Source organism: Antrostomus carolinensis, unplaced genomic scaffold (genome assembly GCF_000700745.2).
Source record: "Antrostomus carolinensis isolate BGI_N321 unplaced genomic scaffold, ASM70074v2 scaffold39358, whole genome shotgun sequence".
Lineage (NCBI taxonomy): Eukaryota > Metazoa > Chordata > Aves > Caprimulgiformes > Caprimulgidae > Antrostomus > Antrostomus carolinensis.
Genome location: NW_010333003.1, coordinates 22,929 through 45,357, shown reverse-complemented (window position 1 = coordinate 45,357; position 22,429 = coordinate 22,929). Strand labels below are relative to the sequence as shown.

The following is a 22,429-nucleotide window of genomic DNA, read 5'->3' as shown; positions in this document are numbered from 1 at the left end:
ATTATATACAGATTAGTATTTACCTGCATGTACACGGAGGGCAAAGAGAGCAAATGAAGATGGTTTATCATTTGATAAAGAGGCCCCAAATATGAATACAAGTCCTTTTTCCATGCAAAACAATTTCTAACTCAACAAAAATAATTTCTAGGAAGAATTTTCTCTCATTTCTTTGTTTGTAGCTACACAGCCTTCTTCCTCATAATTCATTTATCTCACTTTTTGGCATTCGAGTCTCTTCACACTTAAACTTCAGTCTCTGCACCAAGAAGCCCATTCCATACACCCCTAAAACTTATCCAAGTCATCATAAGACAAGCTTTATGCATAAGATCATTTTATTTAAAATAGTTTAAGATCATTGTGGACTGCCTTGTCCTTGCAGGTTGTAAATGTGCATTTACAAAAAAACCTAGTTTCTTGTACAAGCCTGGTGCTTGCTCTGCTGGTTGTTCAAGCTCAGGCACATTTTAGGGGCACAACAAAACACCAGGCCATGCAAAGGTTCAGCTGTTTGATGTCTAGGGAGGCTGCCATGAACAGGTACATGGCAAACTGGGTGACACGGTCACGTAAACCACGAAAGTCCTGGTGTGAGGTGGTATAACCTCTGCCCCCGAGGAGACAGCAGCTTTGGGGATGCAGTCGGGGCCCTTTTACTCAGTGCAAGCTGGGACACAAGCAGGGCATTTCTGGTGTTGACACTGGGTGGCACTGCTTGTGCCAGCATTCATTCAAATGCAGCCATTCGCCTTACAGAGAGGAAGGAGAGATGCAGTAGTGACAGGGATAGTACCAGAATAATTCCCTGAAAAGCTCCTGATTCTTTCTAGTTTAAAATATCTAGGCTGGTTTGCAAGCCAGGAGGTAAAAATATCCATTAATCTAAAACTGTTTTACAGTTAGTGTACTGCCTTAGTACATCACAACTTTGCCATTGCCACTGCAGGGCTGAACAGTGCATCAGTCCCGTGCCTACAGGGAGGCTGGTACAGGTCACAGAGAACTCTGGAAGAAGCAAGGAACCATCCCTTGCCTTTCCATTAGCACCCCCCTCAATAAATCATACTTTGAAACCTCTAAAACCACAAGGCAAGGCAGTAGTCTTGTGCATGAATTTAAAAAATAACATAACTAGCCTGTAGCAGATAACTGATGACTAGTGCAAGGAAGGTCTTTCCACCAACATGCAGTGTTAGGATTTGCCTTTTGCTTGAAAGAAAGAACAGTAAACATACAGGAAATTAAATATCATTATTCAACCGAATTAAAACAAGAACTTTTGTCAGGAACTTGCAATTCAAGCATGAAAAGGGTGTGAATTTTCAAAGCTTTTATTGTTGACCTAGCTGAGCTGTCATAAATCACGAAACAAGCCACAGCCAAGATCCCACCTGAGACAGCTTGGTTGTGGGGCAAAATGTCATTGAACATGCCTTATTGACCAGGAAAAACAACCCTTAGGAAGAAAACACTTAGATAAGGGTATTTACAGGTTCACTTTCCACTGAGGTAGTTATCAGGAAGGAATTTGCCTCAGGGTGCTGAAAATGGATGTGGGAAAACTAGTTTAGGGTTTTCCTTCCTCTTTGTTCTCTGGTTTAGTTTTATTTATTTGTTTATTAATTCTGAAACAACAGATACAGGTTTCTGCAGCAGGTAGAATAACAGAACTGGCCATCAGTGGGCCAGTCCAGATGAAAACAGGTGAATTACACGCTGTTTCCCAGCATGTCTCCTTGAATGGGGTAACGTCCTCTCCCTCTTTTCACTTTGTCAGGCAGGTATTATTTTTCAGGAATTAACTTAATTGGTCAGGCATGGAGAACAGCTCCTTAGACTAGCAGATCAGCTTAATCTCATCTCTTGCATTTTTATTTGGTGAAACACCCTAAAGATTAATCAGTGCACAGTGCATATAGACCATGGGAGTGGCTGTAGCATAAGCCTTTTAGAAATCCGGACATCTGGATGAAGTGAGCACAGCTTATCCTGAGTGGGTTACATGCTCTCTACTCCTCTAATAAGACAGCAGGATTTGGGTTAAAGTTGAGATTTTTCAGATATGATTGGTGTTTTTAATTTCACAAAGTAGTAGACTCTTTCTAGGTGTGCAGCAGAGCAGCCTCGGAGTAGTCAAGGCAGCTTCATTTTACTTTGTTTCAAGCAAAATATTGCATTGTTCTGTCTCTGAAATACAAGCCTCTAGGGTATACCTGAGCTAGCTTAAGCCAATGTCTCCACATCAGCTTCAAAACCTTGCAGAAAGGTTTTGCCTGGACTTCTTGCAAAAAGGTCCAGTCTTTTACCTGCAGAGCATCGGTTTCAGCTGACCTTCAATGAGATGACATCACTGTGATTCAAGCCTGTGTCCTCCCACAATTCAAAGATCAGGTATAGTATGGTATGGCAAGTAGTTTTATAACAGCCTGCAGGGAGGAAGGATAGTCCTGCATGCTCATACCTCAGCTGTCACTGATGAATGGGAGAATAACTCCGTATGTAGAGCTCCCTTGTTTCCTTTAACGCAGTTCTGGACAGAGACGTAGGCATGTGCTGTACAGTGTATACATATATTGCTTTCAGTGCACCCAAAATGCACTGAACTGCCCGCAAACACACTCTGCAGATGGCCAGCACATGGGTGGTGCGTCTGTCATGTTCTAGAGACGTTGGGCTTGACGTGCATGTGCAGCCTCTCTGCAGCAATCTCCTGACGTGACCAAATTCCTCTTACTGCCTGTTTAAAATTGCCAGGTGAAGATGAGAAGGTGCTCAGGGATACCCAGGAGTTTACTAGCCCCAAACGTGCTTCAGATTGTTTCCAGAAGGAATTCTGTTGGTTCCTGTGCTGTATGGATCAAGCACTGCAAACGCCCACTCTGCACCCACTCCCAGAGAGGTGAAGGCTTGAAAAACCTTGACAGAGTCCCAAGCCTGTGACTTCATGAGCCAAATGTTTCTGGTGGAGTCATATATTCAGTTAGCAGAAGGTTCTGTGTGGCAGCAGCCAAATAATTTCACTTCTTTACCCATCTGTTAAATGGATACCTACTACTCCAGAGGTCTGTGTGGTTTAATTTAATTAATGTTTGCAACAGACTTTGAAAGCATTAGGAGGAAGGTGCTAAACAAGGGCACAGCTTTAGAGTTTAAGTGGGGTTTTGAGCTGATTATGGTTTCTAAATGTTTAATTTTAGATCACTGCAACTATCAAGAGACTTGTCCCTGCTCACACAAGGAGATAACTATTCGCTGCCCCAGTCTTCTCAACATGTATATGTGGATATGGTATAGACTCCCCCTCTCTGCATAAGGAAATTTGAGATCAATAGTGGTAATAAAAATGTAGGCCCACAGATCCCTAGCAAATAAAACCCCAATATTTGGGAATGAGAATATATTTAGGTTTTAGTACCTTGCCAACCTCCAGAGCATCCTTTAAAAAACAGACTTTAATCCTATCTCAAATGCCAAACAAAAATACCAATTAAATGGCATTTTCTTCAAAAATGAGGTGACCTTTTCTAGAAAAGGTGAAGCATTAAATTAAAAAAAACAAAACCTTTAAAGTAAAAAGAAACCAAAACAAAATAACCTCCTATTGTACACCATGCTCCCAAGATGAAGGAAATACAAAGATTTAACTGTAGTTCCTGCATACCCTGAAAATACTCTGAACTCCATCTGACTGGTGTTACTCTGCAATGACAATTTTCAGACTCCACTGAAGCCCTGGACTGGACACCAGAAGGGCCAGTACAGCACAGCAGAGGTGTGCAGGGATCTGGTGTAAATTTACTTGCTTACAATGTACCTGTAACATCACTGTTGGAAGACTGCAGCCCTACCAGTATGACTCAGCAGCTCACTGGTTTTAATAGCACTTGCCTCTTCTTTCCCCTCCACATCATAAGCAAGCTGCCCCTCATCAAATACGGGCATCACCTCAGACTTTCAATCTGCATTTAAAAATAAAGACGCCTTTCTACTTTCCAGCTATTTTATTGCATACCTTTCCAAACACATGGCAAAATGGTTTTATAATCTCAGGAGTCAAATTTTCATTTGTTTAGCCTGCTGAAGTCTAAGGAGATAACACCAGAGATATAGAACACCTAAGCTCAACCACAGTTCCCTCTAGTAAGAGTCGAAGGATGTTTCTAGTATCATCAGAAGGGCAGCATCAAGGACTTGACATCCAGCACACTAAAGAGCAGTAGCCTCCTACTCAAAACAGTTGCTGCACGTTCTCCTAGGAGCAGTTCTTTTGTAATGGCAATGTTTTAGGTTGTCTGGTTTGATGGAAAACATGTTATCATTTTTGTACAATAAGCACCACAGGTGATGCAATTACAGTAAGTATTTGTCTCTCTTATTGCCTGAATGCCCAATTAAGTTGCCAGCATTCTGCATAGCATCATAAAACCTGGCCTTCTCTTACATTCCTTGCAATATTTGCCCCTGCTCTCTTCAGAGGAAAAACCCAATGTCAACAGTATAGTATTGATTGCTAAATGAAGTTCTGTTTTGACACTGTCACACGGGACAGGATGTAGACATACCTAATGGCTGACATTTAGCGTTAGTTACACATGGGGTCTGCTCACAACTCTGATTTTCTAGTTTCTAATGCTAGAAAACCAGAATGACACTTTATATATATGTGTATATATACATATATATGTATGTGTGTGTGTGTGTGCATATATACACACATGCTAAGCAACCGCTTCCATTGTTTCAGTTTCCATTCTATTCCTGGTTAGACCTGGTGACCCAGAGAAGAAGGTGCACGTGTCCCAGCCACTCCTGTCTCTGAGAGATCCAGTCCTTCTACAAAGGAACCTCTAACTGGTTCAGGAAATAGGGATTGCTCTGGGTGACAGGGAAGCTCAGAGGACTGAGGCAAGATGCACAGCCTTTGACTTGTAAACTACTGACGTGAATCATATCTCAGCTGCAAATAATTTTGCAGAGCACTGCTTACTTGTGATGGATAACAAAGATAACAGAGGAATACGATCCCTCTGCATTTGTAAGCAGCTTTGTGCCTGAGCCCTGCATAACTGTAGTGCTCCTTACTTATGTGTACAACTGCTCATTGCACACTAATATCTTTGTCACTTGATCATTGTCACTCTCTAAGTTTCCCACTCGCCCTATGTTCATGTTTCATCTCCAGGAACTGTCTTCCTAATAACTTTCTTTTCCATGCATGTCCCAGGTACTTTGCCAAGAAAATGCAAGAAAGAGCTGCTGGCAGTAAAACTACGAAATAGACCAAGTAAGCAGGAGCTGGAAGACAGGAATATTTTCCCAAGGAGGACAGATGAGGAAAGACAGGAAATCCGTCAGCAAATTGAAATGAAACTCTCAAAGTAAGTCTATCTAAGAACAAGGAGGACCCTCCCTTTACAATGGAGCATCCTCTGAGTGCTGTCAGATGAGACACTGTCATGCACCAAGTCCATTTCCTGCAGTGAATCATACACAAACTAATCTAGCATGTTTTCAGCTATCATTCAGTCACAGAAAACAGATCTTAACTCCCTCTTCTATCAGAATTCCCTTGTTTTCAATAGAAAACAAGACAGAAGTCGACGTGGGAGACAAAATTCTGCCAAATCTACCTAAAGCTCCACTGACATAATCAAGATTTGGTGGTCCTCCAGAAAGGCTAGTGCTTTAACAAAAACAATAATAAAATTTATTTATATAATAAAATTATATAAATTATCCTCAAAGCTGAATTTGAGGATAAAGGCAATTGTTATAGCTGCATATTTACTTGAACAAGGGCAAGCTGCTGTATGTGTTGGTGGCTGTATTTCTGCTTTGACAAAGAAGCAACTTCAGCAGCGTTGCCCTCAGGTGGGTGAGGTGTTTGTGTAAGTCCAGCTGCAGGGATGTTCTCCTCTAGATCAGTAACCAGGGCAACAGGGTAGAGCTATGAGGGAAATAGCATGACTGTGGTGTGTAGCCTAAAGCAAAGATTTAAGGTAACTGTGAAGCTCAGATTGCACCATTTGGTTTTTGTGCGTGTTTTTTTAAGAGCTACATTCGGATGCCTGTGAACATGAATATTTTAGATGAGACAAAGTGGATTGTTAAATAATCTGTGTTGTGCCTGCCCACACTGGGACAGTGAGCACTGCTCGCCGCCAAAATGCTTGGAAACAAATTGAGAAACAGAAGTTCATTTTCAAGGCTTATTAAATATTAAATATCTCAAGCCTCTGCTGAAAGAAACATTTATTGATATTTAGGTTAGCTCATTCATGTGTGTGCATTTGATTAAACTTTACCTCAGGGGACAGGGAATGAGAAGCATGCACATGGATCAGAGCACCCTGATGGACCAGGGTTTATGGAGGAGAACATCACTGCCATCACCACACTTGCCCTCAGCTAAGAAACGAGCTGCTGAATGAAAAGGGATGAGATTTTGGGTGCACTTCATGATGCCCCTGCAATGTTGGAGATGGAATAGTCTGCCTTCTTCCAGTCTCACTGATTGTAGCATGGTAGCACTTTACACCCAAAGGAGTACATCCCAGACAAGTACAAAACATCACATTACAATTTACATTAAGTTCCAAGAGTTATAGGCAGAGCAAGTCATAGATGTGCCACATTAATACCCATTATCTTAGGAAGGAAAGTGTCATGGACCTTGACCATGGCCTTGATCATCTTGACCTTGCAAGCCTTTTGTAGTCATTTCAGGGAAATATTTCAGGCTGCACTCTGATATCGTTAATTCCAGTATTTTGGCCAGTCAGCTGTTTGTGAAATGTTTTTATAGGTTAGGAGCCTCATTTTATGGCTTTAAAAAAAAAAAAAAATATTTCCATCCCACTGCATCCCTAAAAGCAAGCTGGACCATCAGAGAGTATTCACTGAGTGAGAAGATTATCTCCTATCCAGCCACACCTCAGATTGCTGAAATGCCTACAAGGTCACATCTCTCTTCAATACCTTGTGAAAGGTCTAATGGAATTGCAGCCTCAGGTGGTATAATTACAGACTTTATCCCTTTCTTTTCATTTACCATTTAGTTTGCTTAATAATGAGGATAAAGAATTATTTTAAAAGGAGGCATACCTAACGTCAAGTGTGAGTGCAAGGACTTACAAAGGAAACTGCTCTCCTGGTGAAGAAAAGGGCTGGTCATTACAGGTAGCTAGAAAATACTGTCTATAGGTAAATGCAGTGAAGGAAGCCTCCATCCTGTCTGCTATGGTCTTATGGAGCAATCTGTGGTGCAGGCTATTAGCCTCATTGGCAATGTCTAGAGGATGGCTACAAGCCATCTTTGTTCCAAGTGCTAGAAGACAAGCTTTCATTCAGCTCCTTCCTCCTGGAACGTGGAAGATTCAGCACGTCTCAGGGAACAGACGGTGCAGAGATTGTGGGAATAGCCAGGAATGGCAAAACAGATTGGAAGCAATCTCCCACACAACTTCCAGCACATATGTTCACTGGGAGAGCTCGGCTCAGCTCTTAACTCATCCACCAGAATAGAACATGATCATGCAAACAAGCTCAGATGGTGGATGCATGCAGGAAAATATTTACACCAGGAAATAAAAGTACATGTCCAAAAAAAAAAAGTAAAAATGGGTACTGGTAAAGGCCAAGGAGTCAAAGCCCTAGAGATATCCCTCTGGAGTTTCTGACTAGGGCTGACTAGGTCTCACTCCACAAAACCCAGACCACCCCAGAGTCCACAACTCGGAGCACAACCTGGCAGTAGTGTGGAAACGCAGCCACACTGTGCAGAGGGAAAATCTTGCCTGAGGTTTTGAGTTCCATTCCTTTTACTGGTATTTGTGCAGCATAGTTTCTTTGTGACAACTTGGAAGTTTATAGCTAAGGAACATAGTGCTAAAGGTTCAGGTGTGAAGCACTGACTGGGGAATGGGATCCAACAAAAATGTCTGTTCTCTGCATGATTTTGCCAGTACCTATGCAGATAAGAGCACGTTGCTGCTGTACTAGTAACACTTTCATAACAGCAACGGGACTTGCCAGCTCAGCTATGGATCCACATGTACCACCAGGCTGTAGACCTGTACTTAAGCACAAAAGAACGATATATGGGCAGATTAGTCAGTAGTTATGTGGCTGTCTGCATAAGAATGGCAAGTAAACATGCAGTTGTTTCCAAGATCAATATTTTTCAACACATTTGTAGGGATTTGAAAGTCTATAGCTGTCTAGCAAATTGCCTCAGTCCCACAGCTAACACAGCCTAGCTCTGTACTCTGGAGGGAAAGCTGTGCTGACGCATATAATGTGCCAAAAATACTGAATAATAGTGTCTATGTTTCAAAAATGAAGAGACAAAAGTATAACATTTTCTCAAAACAGTTGTATTTTTAAATGGTTCTGGTTGTAATACATTTCAACAGTAGTTGTGAACCTGCTGAGAAAACCAGCTCTCAGCTATGCTGATGAGTGTTTATACACTCAAAGCTAGAATCCCCATTTTTCTTCACTTTCCCACTCATTCCATCTCAAAAGAGAGATTGAGGAATTCTGTTTTATCTTTTGGGCCAGATTCTACTTTCACAGCTGTGCAAGTCCACTGACTTCAGGTTTATTACTGACTGACAGCAGAACAAGTACAGATTCAAGTATTCATTTATGTACATGGCTGCTGCTTTTTAAAAGTGTATTTCCCATATTTCATGCTCCCAGCCAATTTAGTCTACCGCTTGTTGCCATGGAAACATGCACATCTCCCTCCTCCTCCATCCAAAATGGCAGCATTCCATTTTCCCCAGATTTCCCTTTCCAGTAGTGTTTTCTCTTGCTAATCCATGTGTCCCCAGTGCCCCAGGCCACGGTGTGCACATGCAATATTGTACTGTGCATTCAGCAACAGGGCTCCCGACAGGTCTTGGTTCCCATTAGCTTGTGTTCGGAGTGCAGATAACGAGCCCTCAGTGGAGTTCAGCAAATTGAGAGCTCTTTGTGTCAAGAGACAGAAAAGACATTTGCAAGTACGATTATTTGCAATAACTGCTCTCTGCCTTACAGACCCACTTTGTTCTAGAAAGGGTTTAAGCTGAAACCTAGAGGAGTGAAATAGTTGCTAGACTGAAGACTGACGCAGGAAAAGGTTGTTTAATTAAATTTGATATCTAACTGTTTAGAAAGTTAATGTTTGAACTGCCTGGGTGGCTGGTACTTCTCAAGTATGCCTTGTATAACCACAGTTAAAGACACTCCATTATTACTTAATGTTTCAATGAAAATATGAATTCCCAGGAAAGATTATACATGTAATTTTCATTTCATATTCTGTTTCACCTCCTTGGACATTTGCATAAGTAGACACGATACATTAAGCGGCACTTAAAAGAGAATGGAGATGGGAATTCAGATACAGAAACGTGGGCATCAAAGGAGTCAGGCAGGAAGAATGATGGTTTTGTGGACACAGAGCGGAACCAAAACTTGAGCACCTAAAACTGATCTTTACCACATTGAAAATCTTGGCACGGGTAAGTGGATCACGCTGGGGCAAGGTTTCTTGGCAGTGTAAAGTGAAAAGGAGGTATCTTTATTCAGCACTTTACCACATCTGGAAATCTGTGGTTCTAGTGCTGCCCTGAGGTGCTTGAAAAGGCATTTTTGAGTTGACTTGCCCAGAAACTGCAGACGCAGCTAAATGCACACCCAGATTAGACCCTGGTTTGTACGTCAGCCTCAGCTAACAGGGCGTGAAGTTCACAGTGCTGCTAGACCCAGAATACCAAGCAAACAGCACTTCAGATTTGCAGCCTAAAAGCACAGAGCATAACAGCTCAACACAGAGCAATCATAAAGGAAAATTTTACCTATTGATGAAACAAAAGCTGTGCCCCATTTCCCAAGAAAGGCATGTCCAGTGCCACTCCCAGTGCCACAGAAACATCTCAGTGCAGCTTTGCTCACTGGAAAGGCATCAACCCTACAGAGATTCAGTGGGAGACTGGGTTGAATACGCAGAGCACTGGGGAATATTGACCGAGGGAGGGGGTAAAAACTACTAGTAGCTCTATTGCAGAAGAATATTAAGTAGATACTGAATTGAGCCCAGTTTAGAGACTAACCTAAATTCACCTGGAGATTATAAAGGGTTTTTTTAATGAAGCTCTGACTGTGCTCAAACTCCCACTTGCTGAAATAGAAATCAGGGAACTGCCCTGATTTCAGAAGGCTGGGAAGACTTGACATAGATTTATTCCAGAGACAGAAAGGCAGGGGCAAGCACAAAGAAAAGATCAGCTGTCACCGCTAATTAGCTGTGTACAATTTAATGCATTTTTGTCCTGATTTGGCAGGAATCATCCCCGTAACCTTGTCACTGATGCTAAAAATAAACCCAGCAAGCGCAGCGTGGGCATCTATGAAAGCCCCAGCTCCTTGCGTGAGATGGGAGATATATATAGAACTACAATTTAATTCTGTGGGCGTGTGTATAAGCCGAGGGAGTCTCCCGTTCTCCTTCCTCTGCACTAGACAACAAGACAAGATGCTGGCAGCTGGGACCGGCTGGGGGGTTGCTGTTGGAGATTTGCATGTGGCTGCAGTATATTAACAGCTTGCACAGTGCCCAAGTGCTTTTTAAACCTGGTGCTTGTGTGAGGATTTGGGAATTTTTTTCATGTTTCGTTCCTTTGCGTGACAGACTCAGTTTTTCAGGCAACAGAAAAGAAAAATGTTGTGGGGTTGGGGGGGAAGGTTTGGAAGAATGGAAGAGGTGCAAGTGATAGCTGAGATTTTTTGGAGCTGCCTCCAGGATTTAGATGTCTAGATCCCATAGGCATTACTGTTCCCCATGCCCCTCCTTGGTGTCAGGCAGTGACACACATTTGGAAACCCTGTTACATACCCCGAGACAGACAGCACTGGCCTTACGGTCAAGGGGGCTGAGGTTTAGTATCTGCTGCCAGAATTACTCCAAGACAGCCTTCAAGGATAAAAATCAGGAGGAAAGGGAGAAAGCTCATGTTTTAACATCTCCAAACAATGGAGTTTAGCCTCCTGTTTACAGGGCTTTTCAGGTCCAAGGGAGTTGCAGTGCAGCTCAAATACACGTTTTAGAAGAGGTTCCAGTACATCTGTACATGCCATACCTTGACTACCCTGTCCCTTTCTCTTAAAGGCTTAAGAGCTCTTGAGAAAAGTAGCCTTTGTTCCCTTCCAGGTATTACACTTGCAAAAATAGAATGAACTTCATTAATGTGAATCCCTGGTCAGCAAGTAACAAACCTAACCACCATGAGTGTGTGATCATAACAGACCCTCTGGACAGAAGCTCTTTAACCAGAGGTACTTGGTTGCTTCAGTAACGAAGCACAGTGCAGGCACAATTAATTATGGAGCACCCAATCTCTGGGCAAGAGCCATGATCTGCAGCTGAACCAGAAAAAGCAATTTGCTGCCTCAGACCAGCCCACAGTATTTTTGGCAAGAATTTTTTAACATACTAATTCATTTATAAAGGGCTGCAACAGAGAAGATTTAGTCCTGTGTGTCAGTTTTTGATTTGAACAACATGCACGTAACTCAAAGCTGCTCTCAGTGCAGGCTGGTGTGGCAGCACACACCTCCTGTTGAAAACGTTGGGTAATTACTTCGTGCACCCATGGGGAACTGTCAGTGCACAGGGCAGTTACTTCTGCTCACAGACAAGAAAAAGTTTCACGTGTCCGGGGGACAGCTGGTGACAGATTGTCTTCTGGGAAGACATCAACGTCTTGCACTGCTCTAGTCTACTTCCCTGGCTCCAGTGCTGGAAAATCATAATCAAACAGGTTTTCCAATGACACAGTGGAGGCAAGGGCAGCAGGTCAGTGCACAGCAGGAAAGGAAAGAGCAGGGCAGCAGGTGTACACACAGAAAGGAATATCCAGGGCCTTTTCTGAGACACAGAGTCAATTCCTCAAATAGATTTTCTGGCATAAGTGGCACATGTGAAACGAGAAATAAAAAAATCAGGGTTCAGAAAGCTGTAGTTTATCACAAGGGAACATAATTATGTAAATAAGCTTGCAGGAAAATTGCTAAAGCAAGTGTAATTAAATAAGGAAAAAACATTTTAGGGAAGAAATTAGTGCACTTGTTTTGCCCTGCCAAACTGCCTACAAATAGCAGTGTTCATGCTCAGATCCTCTCTCAGAAATGAGGCATCTACACATGCCTGAAGAGCTGGGCCCTAGCCCTGTAAAGTGGCCAGCAGTCATAAAACAAAATGGAAATCTGCAGAGAGCCAATAATGCTCTGTAATGCTTCACCTTACACTGGATTATCATTCAGGTCCTCCAGGTAGTTTGGTTCTGCAGCACAGTAATTACAAAAAGAAATTACTTTAATTTAATTTGTAGAGCTTAATCAATAGGGACCAAAGTCAGCTGCTCTGGTTGTCACAGCCATTTGTGCTGTTTTATGACAAAAACCTGACCAGGACAAGGTGCTGTAGCAGTTGTGAGCGACTGATAAACCAGGAGCTGAGCAGGGATTCAGGCACTCACAGCGGCAGCGCTCATCATTTGTAGGGATGGTAGCTGTGTTACTGAGATTATTTAGGATGAGGTTTTTTGTTTTAAATCTGTTCATGAAATTCAGGAGAAATATTTTATGTACTTGAAAGCCGAGCACTTACTTACCTGTGATAGAAACAGAAGCAAGACAGGATGGACAGTGTGTAGCTGAAGGACTATGAACTGGTACAAGCAAAATCTCAGCCAGAAGGGGATTTGACTGCATGTTTTTCAGTTTTAATGTGCTCCATACTTGCCACTTGAAAGCGTGTAAGAACAAAAGAGAGAGAGGTAGTTTTGTGTTGTGTTGGTTCTCTCCTCCACCCTCCTTTTAAACCTAACCAAATTTATATGCAGACTGGATATAAATGATTATCACCATAACTGTTGCTGTGAACTGCCTGCAGAATACCTAAGCAGAAAGAATTAACTTCTCCCACAAAATTTGTAGTGTGGCTTTTAGTTTGGAGAAGGGAAGAGACAAAGCTTTCTTACTGTGCGGTGTCACATTTGCACACATCATACCTGGAGGCATATGGCTCACATCACAGCAGTGTGTTATCACTGATTTATGGGGCAGTGTTGTCAGATGAGTCATCTGCACCTTTGTGTGAAGAACTCGAGCATATTTTTGGACTCCCTTCCAAGAACTGGCTCACCATATGTGATCCAAGAAACTGCAGTTACTACAGTGCAGTTGGCCTTCCAAATACTGACAGAGTTACTACAGTTTCCTCCTCCTGTGGCTCTGAGCACAACTTCCATCGCCTGGTTCATTCAAGATCTTCATTCCTCCCAGGAATCAGAAGCTTGTGCTTGCCACTTTTATATAGAAAAACTGGGTCAGTCTAGCACAGTTTCTACCCTTTTAAAATAACCTTAGAGATGGTGAAGGGGGTGAAAAATTAAGGAAATATTTAGAAAATAGGGAGTGGGAAAGGAGAGAAAACAGGTCAGAACAGAAGGTCATTGTTTTTACTCAAACACTACTTAATAAATATTGTAGAGTCATATCAATTATTAAAAGGTAGTTCAAGGTAAATCTTTTTTATTCTACTGCCTGTGCCCACCACGCATGCTGCAGCTGCATAATCAGGTCTTGCAGGGGTTTTCCTGTTTATTTGTGTAATGTGGGAGTTTCTTGGGTCAAACAGAGCACTGCCAGTTTCTTTCAGCACCTGTTTTTCAGGATAATTAAGTCATCCAAGTGGCCAGCACACTTCCTCGACCTCTCCAGACTCTGGAGAGTGTTTTTTTCCTGGAAAGCACTCTCATTTTTCTTTAGCTCTTGCATGTAACACACCAAAAGACAAAAAAGAACCCCTAGATTTATCAATCCATGATGAAGTATTTGTCTAGTGAAATGAAAAAGAAACAGACACCACCTTTGGAGGTTGAGGACCTCCTGTTGAAAGTCCACTTATGCAGAGGACTGTATCAAGGCAACCAGGAAACACACTTGCTTGAAGAATCAGCATGTTGGTAAAATCTGAGTCTTAAATCCCATTAGAAATAGGTTACCTCAATCTAGTTAGTCTGTTGTTGTACAAAGATGTGACAGTTATTTTGTTTTGTTAAAACTATACAAAATACTAATCAGCCAAGAGACAAACACCAGAATTAAAATGAGTGCTACACTGTTGAAAAAAAGCCCTCGAAATCAAGAGTACATTGCTCGCAGATGAACAGCCATTGTCATTCGCTTGAGATGATCATATTCAGTAAGCAAATTAAATTCTGAATGAATTAATACTTCATTAATTTTTCAGAAATCATGTTTTAAAAAAACCAACCAACCAAAAAAAAAAATAAAAAATGAAAGAGCCAGAATCTCACAACAGTCTCTCCAGATAGCAGCTGGTCTATTGCAAAGAGATCAGGCTAATTTGAGGGTGTCTGCAAAAGCCACATTCTGGCCAGGCTACACTGCAGCCTCGTTATTGTAATTATCACAGGGAGCGGCTGCAGCACGTCCAAATACCACCCAGGATGGGAAAAGTTCTCCTTCTCAAGAAAAGGTTAAACAAACCAGTACTAACGTGGTACTGAAAGTTATATTTATAGGCATCATGCAATTAAGTTTAGAGATGTATTTTTGCAGCCTGTTTACAACATAAAGGAAAAAGATACCAGAGAATGATAGGTTTGCAGAAACACCAAGCTTAGGTCTACAAGGGTGATCGAGCAGGAAGCTCAGGGTTAGCAGGGACTTTCTAGTGGAGTAGAGGCCCAGCACTCAAATGCAGCATTGCCTGTGACTTGTGCATCAGCTGCAACGAAAAAACATGCTGCAAAAGCCTAAGAAGCCAGCATATGATGGAGGTCATTTGCAGAGAGAAAAGGCCTGATGTAGCTTTGATGGAGTCACTGCCACCTTACATTGCTCTGCTTAGCTCCCCCCTATCCTGGCAGTCACTCAGCAGACAAAAAGCCACTCTAAGGAGACACGGATGTGGCAAAATTGAATCCTTTCTCAAGAACACTGAGATTTCACAAAGGTTTTTGGTCACAGCCTGGCACTTTGACAGTAAAAGACAATGTATGTTGTACCACAACAAATCACAGTAACAATGTCAAAACTATGCTGAGGTCAATAGGAAATGTTACATAATAAAATTCTCACATTTTATTCAGTTGAGGAACCCAGATTTCAAAAGCTCAGAATCTGCTGTCCTGACTGAAATTTGCCAGCAACCTGTATTTGGATTTACATCACCATAACTAAACACAGGATCCTAAATGGAACTGAGGAGGGTCCCAAAAAGCTTTGGGGAAGAACAGACAGAATACGAGGACAGCATTTTTAAACTCAAATCCTCATGTAAGTTAGCCTATCTGTAATGCTCAGTGTCATGCTTTGTGGCATGAAGCGACGAGTCATACTCCTCACACAGCCCAGTGTAAAACCAAAGTGAACCAGAATCACTAAAATATCATTTGCAGTGGGAAGTGAATTAAATCCCTGGAGCGTCTGCAAGTCTGGTTTTCCAGACAAGACACTTTGCCACATTTTCCTGTGCTGTACAATAGAGATAACCACACAGACCAGCTTTGCAGAGCACTACGAGATCTGCTGGTGAAATAACTACACAATAGATTATTATTCCTGTCATCGTGACAAGGAGAATCACACTCCTACAGAGTGCTTGGGCCACATCTTTGAGTTGTCAGTGGATTTTCTTATTTCACTCCACACACTGAGAGCAGGACCACTCTTTGCATTGAAAAATCAACAGATAAACTCAAGAGAAATTTTGAAAAAAGCAAAATATTAAAATAAAATGAGAATGCAGTAAAGAAGCAGGATTCAGAGCACGCTGTGGGCAAAGGCTGAGTGACCCTGGCCAGTGACAGCATGAGGGCAAGCTGTTGGTCTAGCTCTGCACTGAAAAATGCTGGGCTAACAATAGCGTGCGTGAGAGAAACGGAAAATAGTACAACAGATGGTGCTGTGCTATCTGAAGGCAGGGATATCCCATCCTTTTGGAGATGCTGCGTGGGTGAGTGACAGGAGAGAACTAGAAAGTACTTGTGTTGCCAGGAAGAGTGTTCCCAGAGAGATCCCGGCAGTTTGATAGCAGGTGTGCAGTCATACACATGGTCCCAGCAGGGACTGTCTGTCCCAGAAGCATTTGCAACTTCAGGAATCACTATCATTTATTTTTTTTTCCTGTAGGGATTACACAAAGCCAAGAGAGTGCTCCATTTTCCTTGAATTACTCCAGTGATTAAGAAAGCTCTCCTTTGGCATAAAGCCTGACATTACAACCAGTTTGCAACGGCATGCCCTCTCCTGTTTGGGTTTGAAGCTGCTGGGTCAGTCGGCTCACACAGCTTGATACCACCAGCTCTGGGGTAAATCCTTACCCTTTTATGCAACACACCTTTACACAACAGCAGATATGCCTGTGGATACTTACTTGTCACTTCACAGATTTTGCAGATCACCAAGGAGTCTTTTATATACAAATATAGGTTACAGTGAACAGAGAACTATATTCTCCAGAGTTCACATTGCATGAGGAAACTCTCTGCAGCTTGTATCCATGGCAAGAATGGTCATTCTCAAGTTATTTTGCATTAAATGAGGGGGCAGAGGAGAAATTTACATACAGCAGCAGAGGCAGGCTGACAAGCTATGCATATCAATACTTCTTTGTCTGCTCTCTGAAAATCCAGCTGTGGTTTCTTCCAGTGACCCAGATCTCACAGTTGTACATCGTAGTGGCATCTGTTGGTAGGGACAACTGTTTATAGGTTAAGTGGACAGTACTGCGGTTCTTAATGCCAGCTGTGCACCAGCGAGCATCCCAGCTGAATTCAGGACACTTTGGGATGCTTCCATCCATGTACAGTATCTCTCTGATGGACTCTGAAACGTAGCTAGTGCTACAGTCCAAACTGACGTGTCTTTCTGCCCTCCTGTCCCTGTTCCCTCTGACTGTGGTGGCTGAAATTGCATCCCTGGCTGCCCAGGAAGTTGAGTCATAAGGCTACAGACACTTCCATTTCTTGCAGGGCTCAAGGGTGGCTGGCAACCCAGCCTCAGTCTCCCTGGAGGAGATTAAGCACAAGTGTTGTACTAAGGATCGTTTACACAGTGAAGTTAAAACCTAACTTTGTTTGTTTGTTTCTTTTCATACATATCATTACCCACTAAGCACCCAGGAGTATGCAACTGTTCCACGAGGAGATTTGGAAAGTCTCAGTAATGTGGCAGTCCACACCACTGGGCTGAGATTTGCTTCTGGTCTACTAGTGATTGACTTGCAAGGACTTGCTCTCAGAGTTGATTTTAGTATCACTTAAGCAGTAGCAGCTGTCTTTGTTTAAAATAATATAATGGTAATACATACATAATGGGATAGTACTAAACCCCTGGGATTTATGTAATTCCTTTTTTGCTTGTCCTGAAGCATCAAACCCACGATGTTCTCAATTTGCCCAAATCTGAGATATGTAACATTGCTTTATTGCTTTTTTTTTGGTGTGTGTGGGATATATTACTTTGCAATGAAACATTATTCGCTATTTTCAGTGACCTGCACAGCGTGACCTGGGTCATAACCAGCATGTGGTTTCAGTTGGAAGACCCTTCAACATACATTTTAATACACAGCCTTGAGCCCTCATCAGCCTTCAGCAGAGAGTTGCACTGGGAGTCCGCTCTGCTTGCACTGTTATTTGAAGAGCATGTTCTTTCAGCAGTTTTTCTTGCTGAGCTATTTTTAACTTGAATGTATTTCCCAAACCAGTTCCCTGCCCAGCTGCAAGGAAAAGCAGAAGCAAGAGCAAGCAGTAGCGCAGCTCACGCTGACATTGCTACCAAAAGAAATATTCGTCAAACTGCAGCCTTGAAGCATGTTTGGCTGAAAAATCAGTTGTACTTTTGTCACCCTAATGACTAAATATTGTAATTCTATTACAAGCAGGACAGATCCACTGTCTAGCAGCTCTGTTAAACACAGAGTAGGGGAGCAGATGGAAGGGACAGGTGAAAGCTCCTGCTCTGAAATAAGCTATTACATTTACACCCTAATGGAGATGTGTTAGTTCTGTATATTAACTAATAGTTCAACTGAAAATTAAAACTCTTATGTTGGTCCTGGAATGTGCCACAACATCCTCCAAGAGTCCTTAACTGCATGTTGAGAGAAGTATGAAAGCAAAAGACTCCTGAAGGTGATGGAAGGATGCTCAGCATCTTCACTGAACTTTGCAGCAGGCCTTTGAACCGAGACAGGCTCTGCTCTCCAGCTGTGTCTGGCCTTTCTTCCTCACACATTGAGAAAACTATGAAACCAAAAGTCAAATGCAGCCAGGCTTTCACAGGTGGTGGAAACAGTGACAACCATAAAGCCTTCTCCATCTGAATCCTCTCACCTAATTAGATACCAGCTCTGTTGGTGTATTTCAACCCACACAGTGCTTATCACCACGTAACACTGTGCAATATCAACCCTGTGACAAGGATGTAGGTCGTTCAGGGACAGTGGGTTATGGTACAAGGGTCACGCTGTAGTTTTTATTCCAACTGAAATCTGAACTCCTCATTGCAGGGCTTCTATTATAGGAATTATAGTGATGGACAACTGTAATTGCCAGGGAGATGAGAGACAACTTAATTATCTGAACTCTTGCCGATTTGCAAACTTGAAAAGCCAGACAGAACTAAAGGCCAAACAAATGAATAAGATATGTAATTAAGGCAACATATATACAGTCTCTGCATTTATCTAGTATCTTCTACTGGACACTCAAAGGTAGTTTTCTTCTTTGGATGCAAAAAATAGTTTATGAAGGGACACAGACACAGTAAAGTTTTTGCATGCAACTTGCAGAATCTACCATACCAACTCACCCCTTTCATACTGCTCTTTAGCCTCCTAATAACAGAGATTCCCAGCAACTGCTCTTACATTGTTATGGGAAACGCCAGCACATCACTCATCTACCACTTTTTACATGCTCCAGAATCACCTTGGGGTAAAAACACGTTTGTGTCTCAGTGTCTGCCTTCTAATTTTGTACAGACTGTAAGAAGCAAGTCCCTCCTACCAAGGATTTACTACTACCCATAATTGTACATTGCAAGCAGTACTGCACTGCCACAGTGCAGTGTGTGGGTGACTCAAAGCCTTGGCACACATCCTCCTCACAGCTACTTATAGGAAGGATGAAAATAAACTTCTTGTTGAATTGAACATGATGTTCTGATAAGAGAGATGCCAACTGAAGAGGCAGAGCCTTTACCTCCTGATGGGCAGCAGACACAAGCTGCTTTATGAGGAGCAAGCACAGGGCATTCCCATTCCTCCTGCCTTTGCCTGGGCGGGAGCTCTCCTGTGAGAGGGATCCTCTGCACCACCACCCCTCCCAACTCTATCTGCAAAACTGTCTGTCACAAGAGACAATCAATGCAGTTGCTGCTGGCTACAGCTCACTTACTGAAGCCTGGATTGATTGCTCACTTGTTACTCCAGAGTCCACAGGCACCTGCACATGCCCAAGTCTCCCCAGTCTGCCCCTCCCTTTTTAGAAGATTATCAGAATCACGTGGATTTACATAAGGAAGAGCAGAAAAAGGATTCCAAAGTATGTCTTTTGGCTTCAGCTATAAATGTGAAAGAAATCCACTTTTATGACAGTCATACATACAGATCCTGTGCAACAGACTCCATGCAAAAATATATTTGGGAAATGAACACATTTTGGGGACAGATACGAAACCAAATGAACCAAGAACGTGAGCTTTTTTGCAGTGGATTCTGCTGAACGCTAGCTAGGGTCTGCAGAGATCCTTGCTCTGAGACTGCAGAGTAATAAGAGCTAGAAAACATGGACTGTATGAGGTGTGGGAAACCAGTGTAGCCCCATACACATACAGGTGGGCTGTACCTGTTCCCAGTTTGTCTCTCATCAGCTATTCTGTGCCCATACTTGCAAGCCCGCAGCTTGCTCTGGCTTTGCTGAGATGCAGTTCCCACAAGGGACAAAGCAGACACTGCTGAGGTTAACTATGAGGACAGAGAACTTGGCAGCATCTCCTGCTTGTAGGACATGTTGATGCATTGCCCATCTGATAGCAGACCCTGTGGTCCTAGTGACATGCAAATCCTCAGACTGCTGAGGATTCAGAGTCGCCTGTGACAGTCCAATACCATCAGCCCTGGTATAATCCTTGTCCCAAGACATTAATTCCCTTGAATATGAAGGAGACAATCTGTGTGAAGGCAATATTGATCTATTGATCAGCAGTCACAGGCACGTGTAAGAGTCACTGGCCTCATGAACATGTGACCTTGCTCCAGAGCAGATGGGCAATTAGTGGTTTTCCCCTTGAAGCCAGCTCCAGTGTCTGCACTTGTGTGTGTCTTGAACACGTGAGTCAGCAGGACCTCCTCAGGCTCTTGCGTGGGAGGGCTGCAGCCCACTCCACCAGACCAGCCAACAGAGATTTCCCCAACCATGGGGCTGGTAGGAGCAGTAATCATTCTCCCCCTGGGCAGCCTGTTTGCTACAATTGTACACCACACATGTACGTCAAGTGAAACAGCCAGACACACATAGATTTATTGCCCCTCTCAGAGCTGCATGGAGCACTCCAGAATGTCACAGGATTCCCATGTGCACATTGCATGCAGAAAACAAATATCTTGAGGCCATGTGCAGATTCTCAGCACCCAAGGTACTTTGAGACCAAGAGTGCACATGGCCATACCTGCAGGGTGTTCTGAGGAGAACCACAGGTGACTGAGCTAACCTGCACTGATCTGCTCCTCTCACCCTCAGGAGTAACACTGCAGAGGATGCAGGAGCAGGCAAAGGCTTTGGTTTCCAAAAGATGGAAATATATAAATTTATCCAGTTATCTTTCTGAAAATACCCCCAGAACACTCCCCAAACTTCAAACAGCCGAAGAGCACCTGGTGCTTGAAGGTTTATGCTCGTTTTGCACAGAACAATAACACATAAACTTTGTTATGTTTCTGAACTTAAGAAACAGCTCTTCATGCAGTGTTGTGTGTCCATGTGTTGTTCCCCCCCCCCCAACTTATGGTGACTGCTTTAGCATTATAAGAAAATATTCAGATTTTGGTCTCTATCTAGACTTGGAGCATCACTAACTGAACTGTATCCCAACATCACATACAGGGAAGCAACATTGGTGCTTCCAGTTCTGCTAGTTTCCCTGAGGCAGCTGCAGTTGCCTCGACTGAGGTGCTGCCAGTTCGGTTCTGCTTACCTCTGCTCCTGGCATCCCTTGGTTTAAGCTAACAGGGAAGCAAATTCCTGGAGCTCTCTTAGAATGAAACCATGGCAACATCAATAACAGTCCATCCATTTACACCATGGGGGATATGGACAGAGATGGGACTTGCTTGCAAGTTACTTGAGAGTTTTCAAGAAAGCTTTCAAGGCCTTCCCAGAAATGCCTGGCTCTGTGGAGGCACTCAGAGGGAGCACTCCTTCCTCAATACACAGCACAAAAATACCCAAACCTGATTTTAATATTGCCCAAGAACACAACTACATTAATTGGATGATCTTCTCAAAAGCAAGAAACAGCTATCTAAATTTAAATCAACTAAAAAGACACCATTACTGTGACACAACAGAAGTGGTGCACTATGATAGTGCTCCCAGGGGAGTTGACAGTCACCTCACTGAGGTGAGACCAATGTTGGGCTGTGAGTCCCTATATGAATAAACAATGAAAACAGAAAAACACAGAACTCACCCAGTCACGTCCACATCAGCATCACAGCAGTGCCAGAGCCTCACACCCACATCCAACCTTCAAGTGACTCCTACAACTAGAGCTGCAGAGCAGTGTGGCAGCCGGGTGGGCCCAAGGTGGAGCCCTGCAGCTGCCCACACTCAGGTGCAGGTACTTTGCTGAACTCACAAGAAATGAGCCACGACTCTACTTTGCCTCAAAATGGCCTGTAGCTCTGTAACACCCAATCCTCTGCACAAAGCTTTGGAGATCATCTATGCTCCCCTGAGGGTTCAGTTTTTAGCTTTCGCAAATGTCCTCCGTGGCAAGTGTCTGCTTCGTCCTCTGGGATTACACACCAGCTCCCCTGCTGCGATGTAGTTTGCTGATAATCGTTATTCTGCTGGAGTTTATGTCCTTTAAATGTAGGAGATATGAGCATTCCCCTCTCTAGAGCCTTTTCTCTCAGTACCCGCTTGCTGGTCTGTGCTCCCTAACAACGCTGTGAGGAGAGTCGGCCGCCATTTCCGCGGCCCAGCTTTCCCCGAGGGACGATGGCGTTTCCGAGGCCGCAGGGCTGCCCGACCTTCTGAGGGAACCTGCCGAGCTCAACACAAAGCCGGGGTTTTCTGGTTCTGTCAGTGGCAGAATTTCACATTTTAACAGGTTG

At 43.1% G+C, this 22,429-nt stretch overlaps 1 protein-coding gene across 1 annotated transcript in view; it reads left to right on the top strand.

Annotated features, from left to right (window-relative positions):
- The window catches only part of LOC104529430 (phosphatase and actin regulator 3), a 38,675-nt gene that overhangs the window by 4,195 nt on the left and 12,051 nt on the right, over nucleotides 1–22,429 (top strand). The window contains exon 4 of the mRNA XM_010173734.2: nucleotides 5,228–5,381. Coding sequence (XP_010172036.2) covers nucleotides 5,228–5,381 — 154 coding nt within the window. The remainder of the gene's footprint in view (nucleotides 1–5,227; nucleotides 5,382–22,429) is intronic.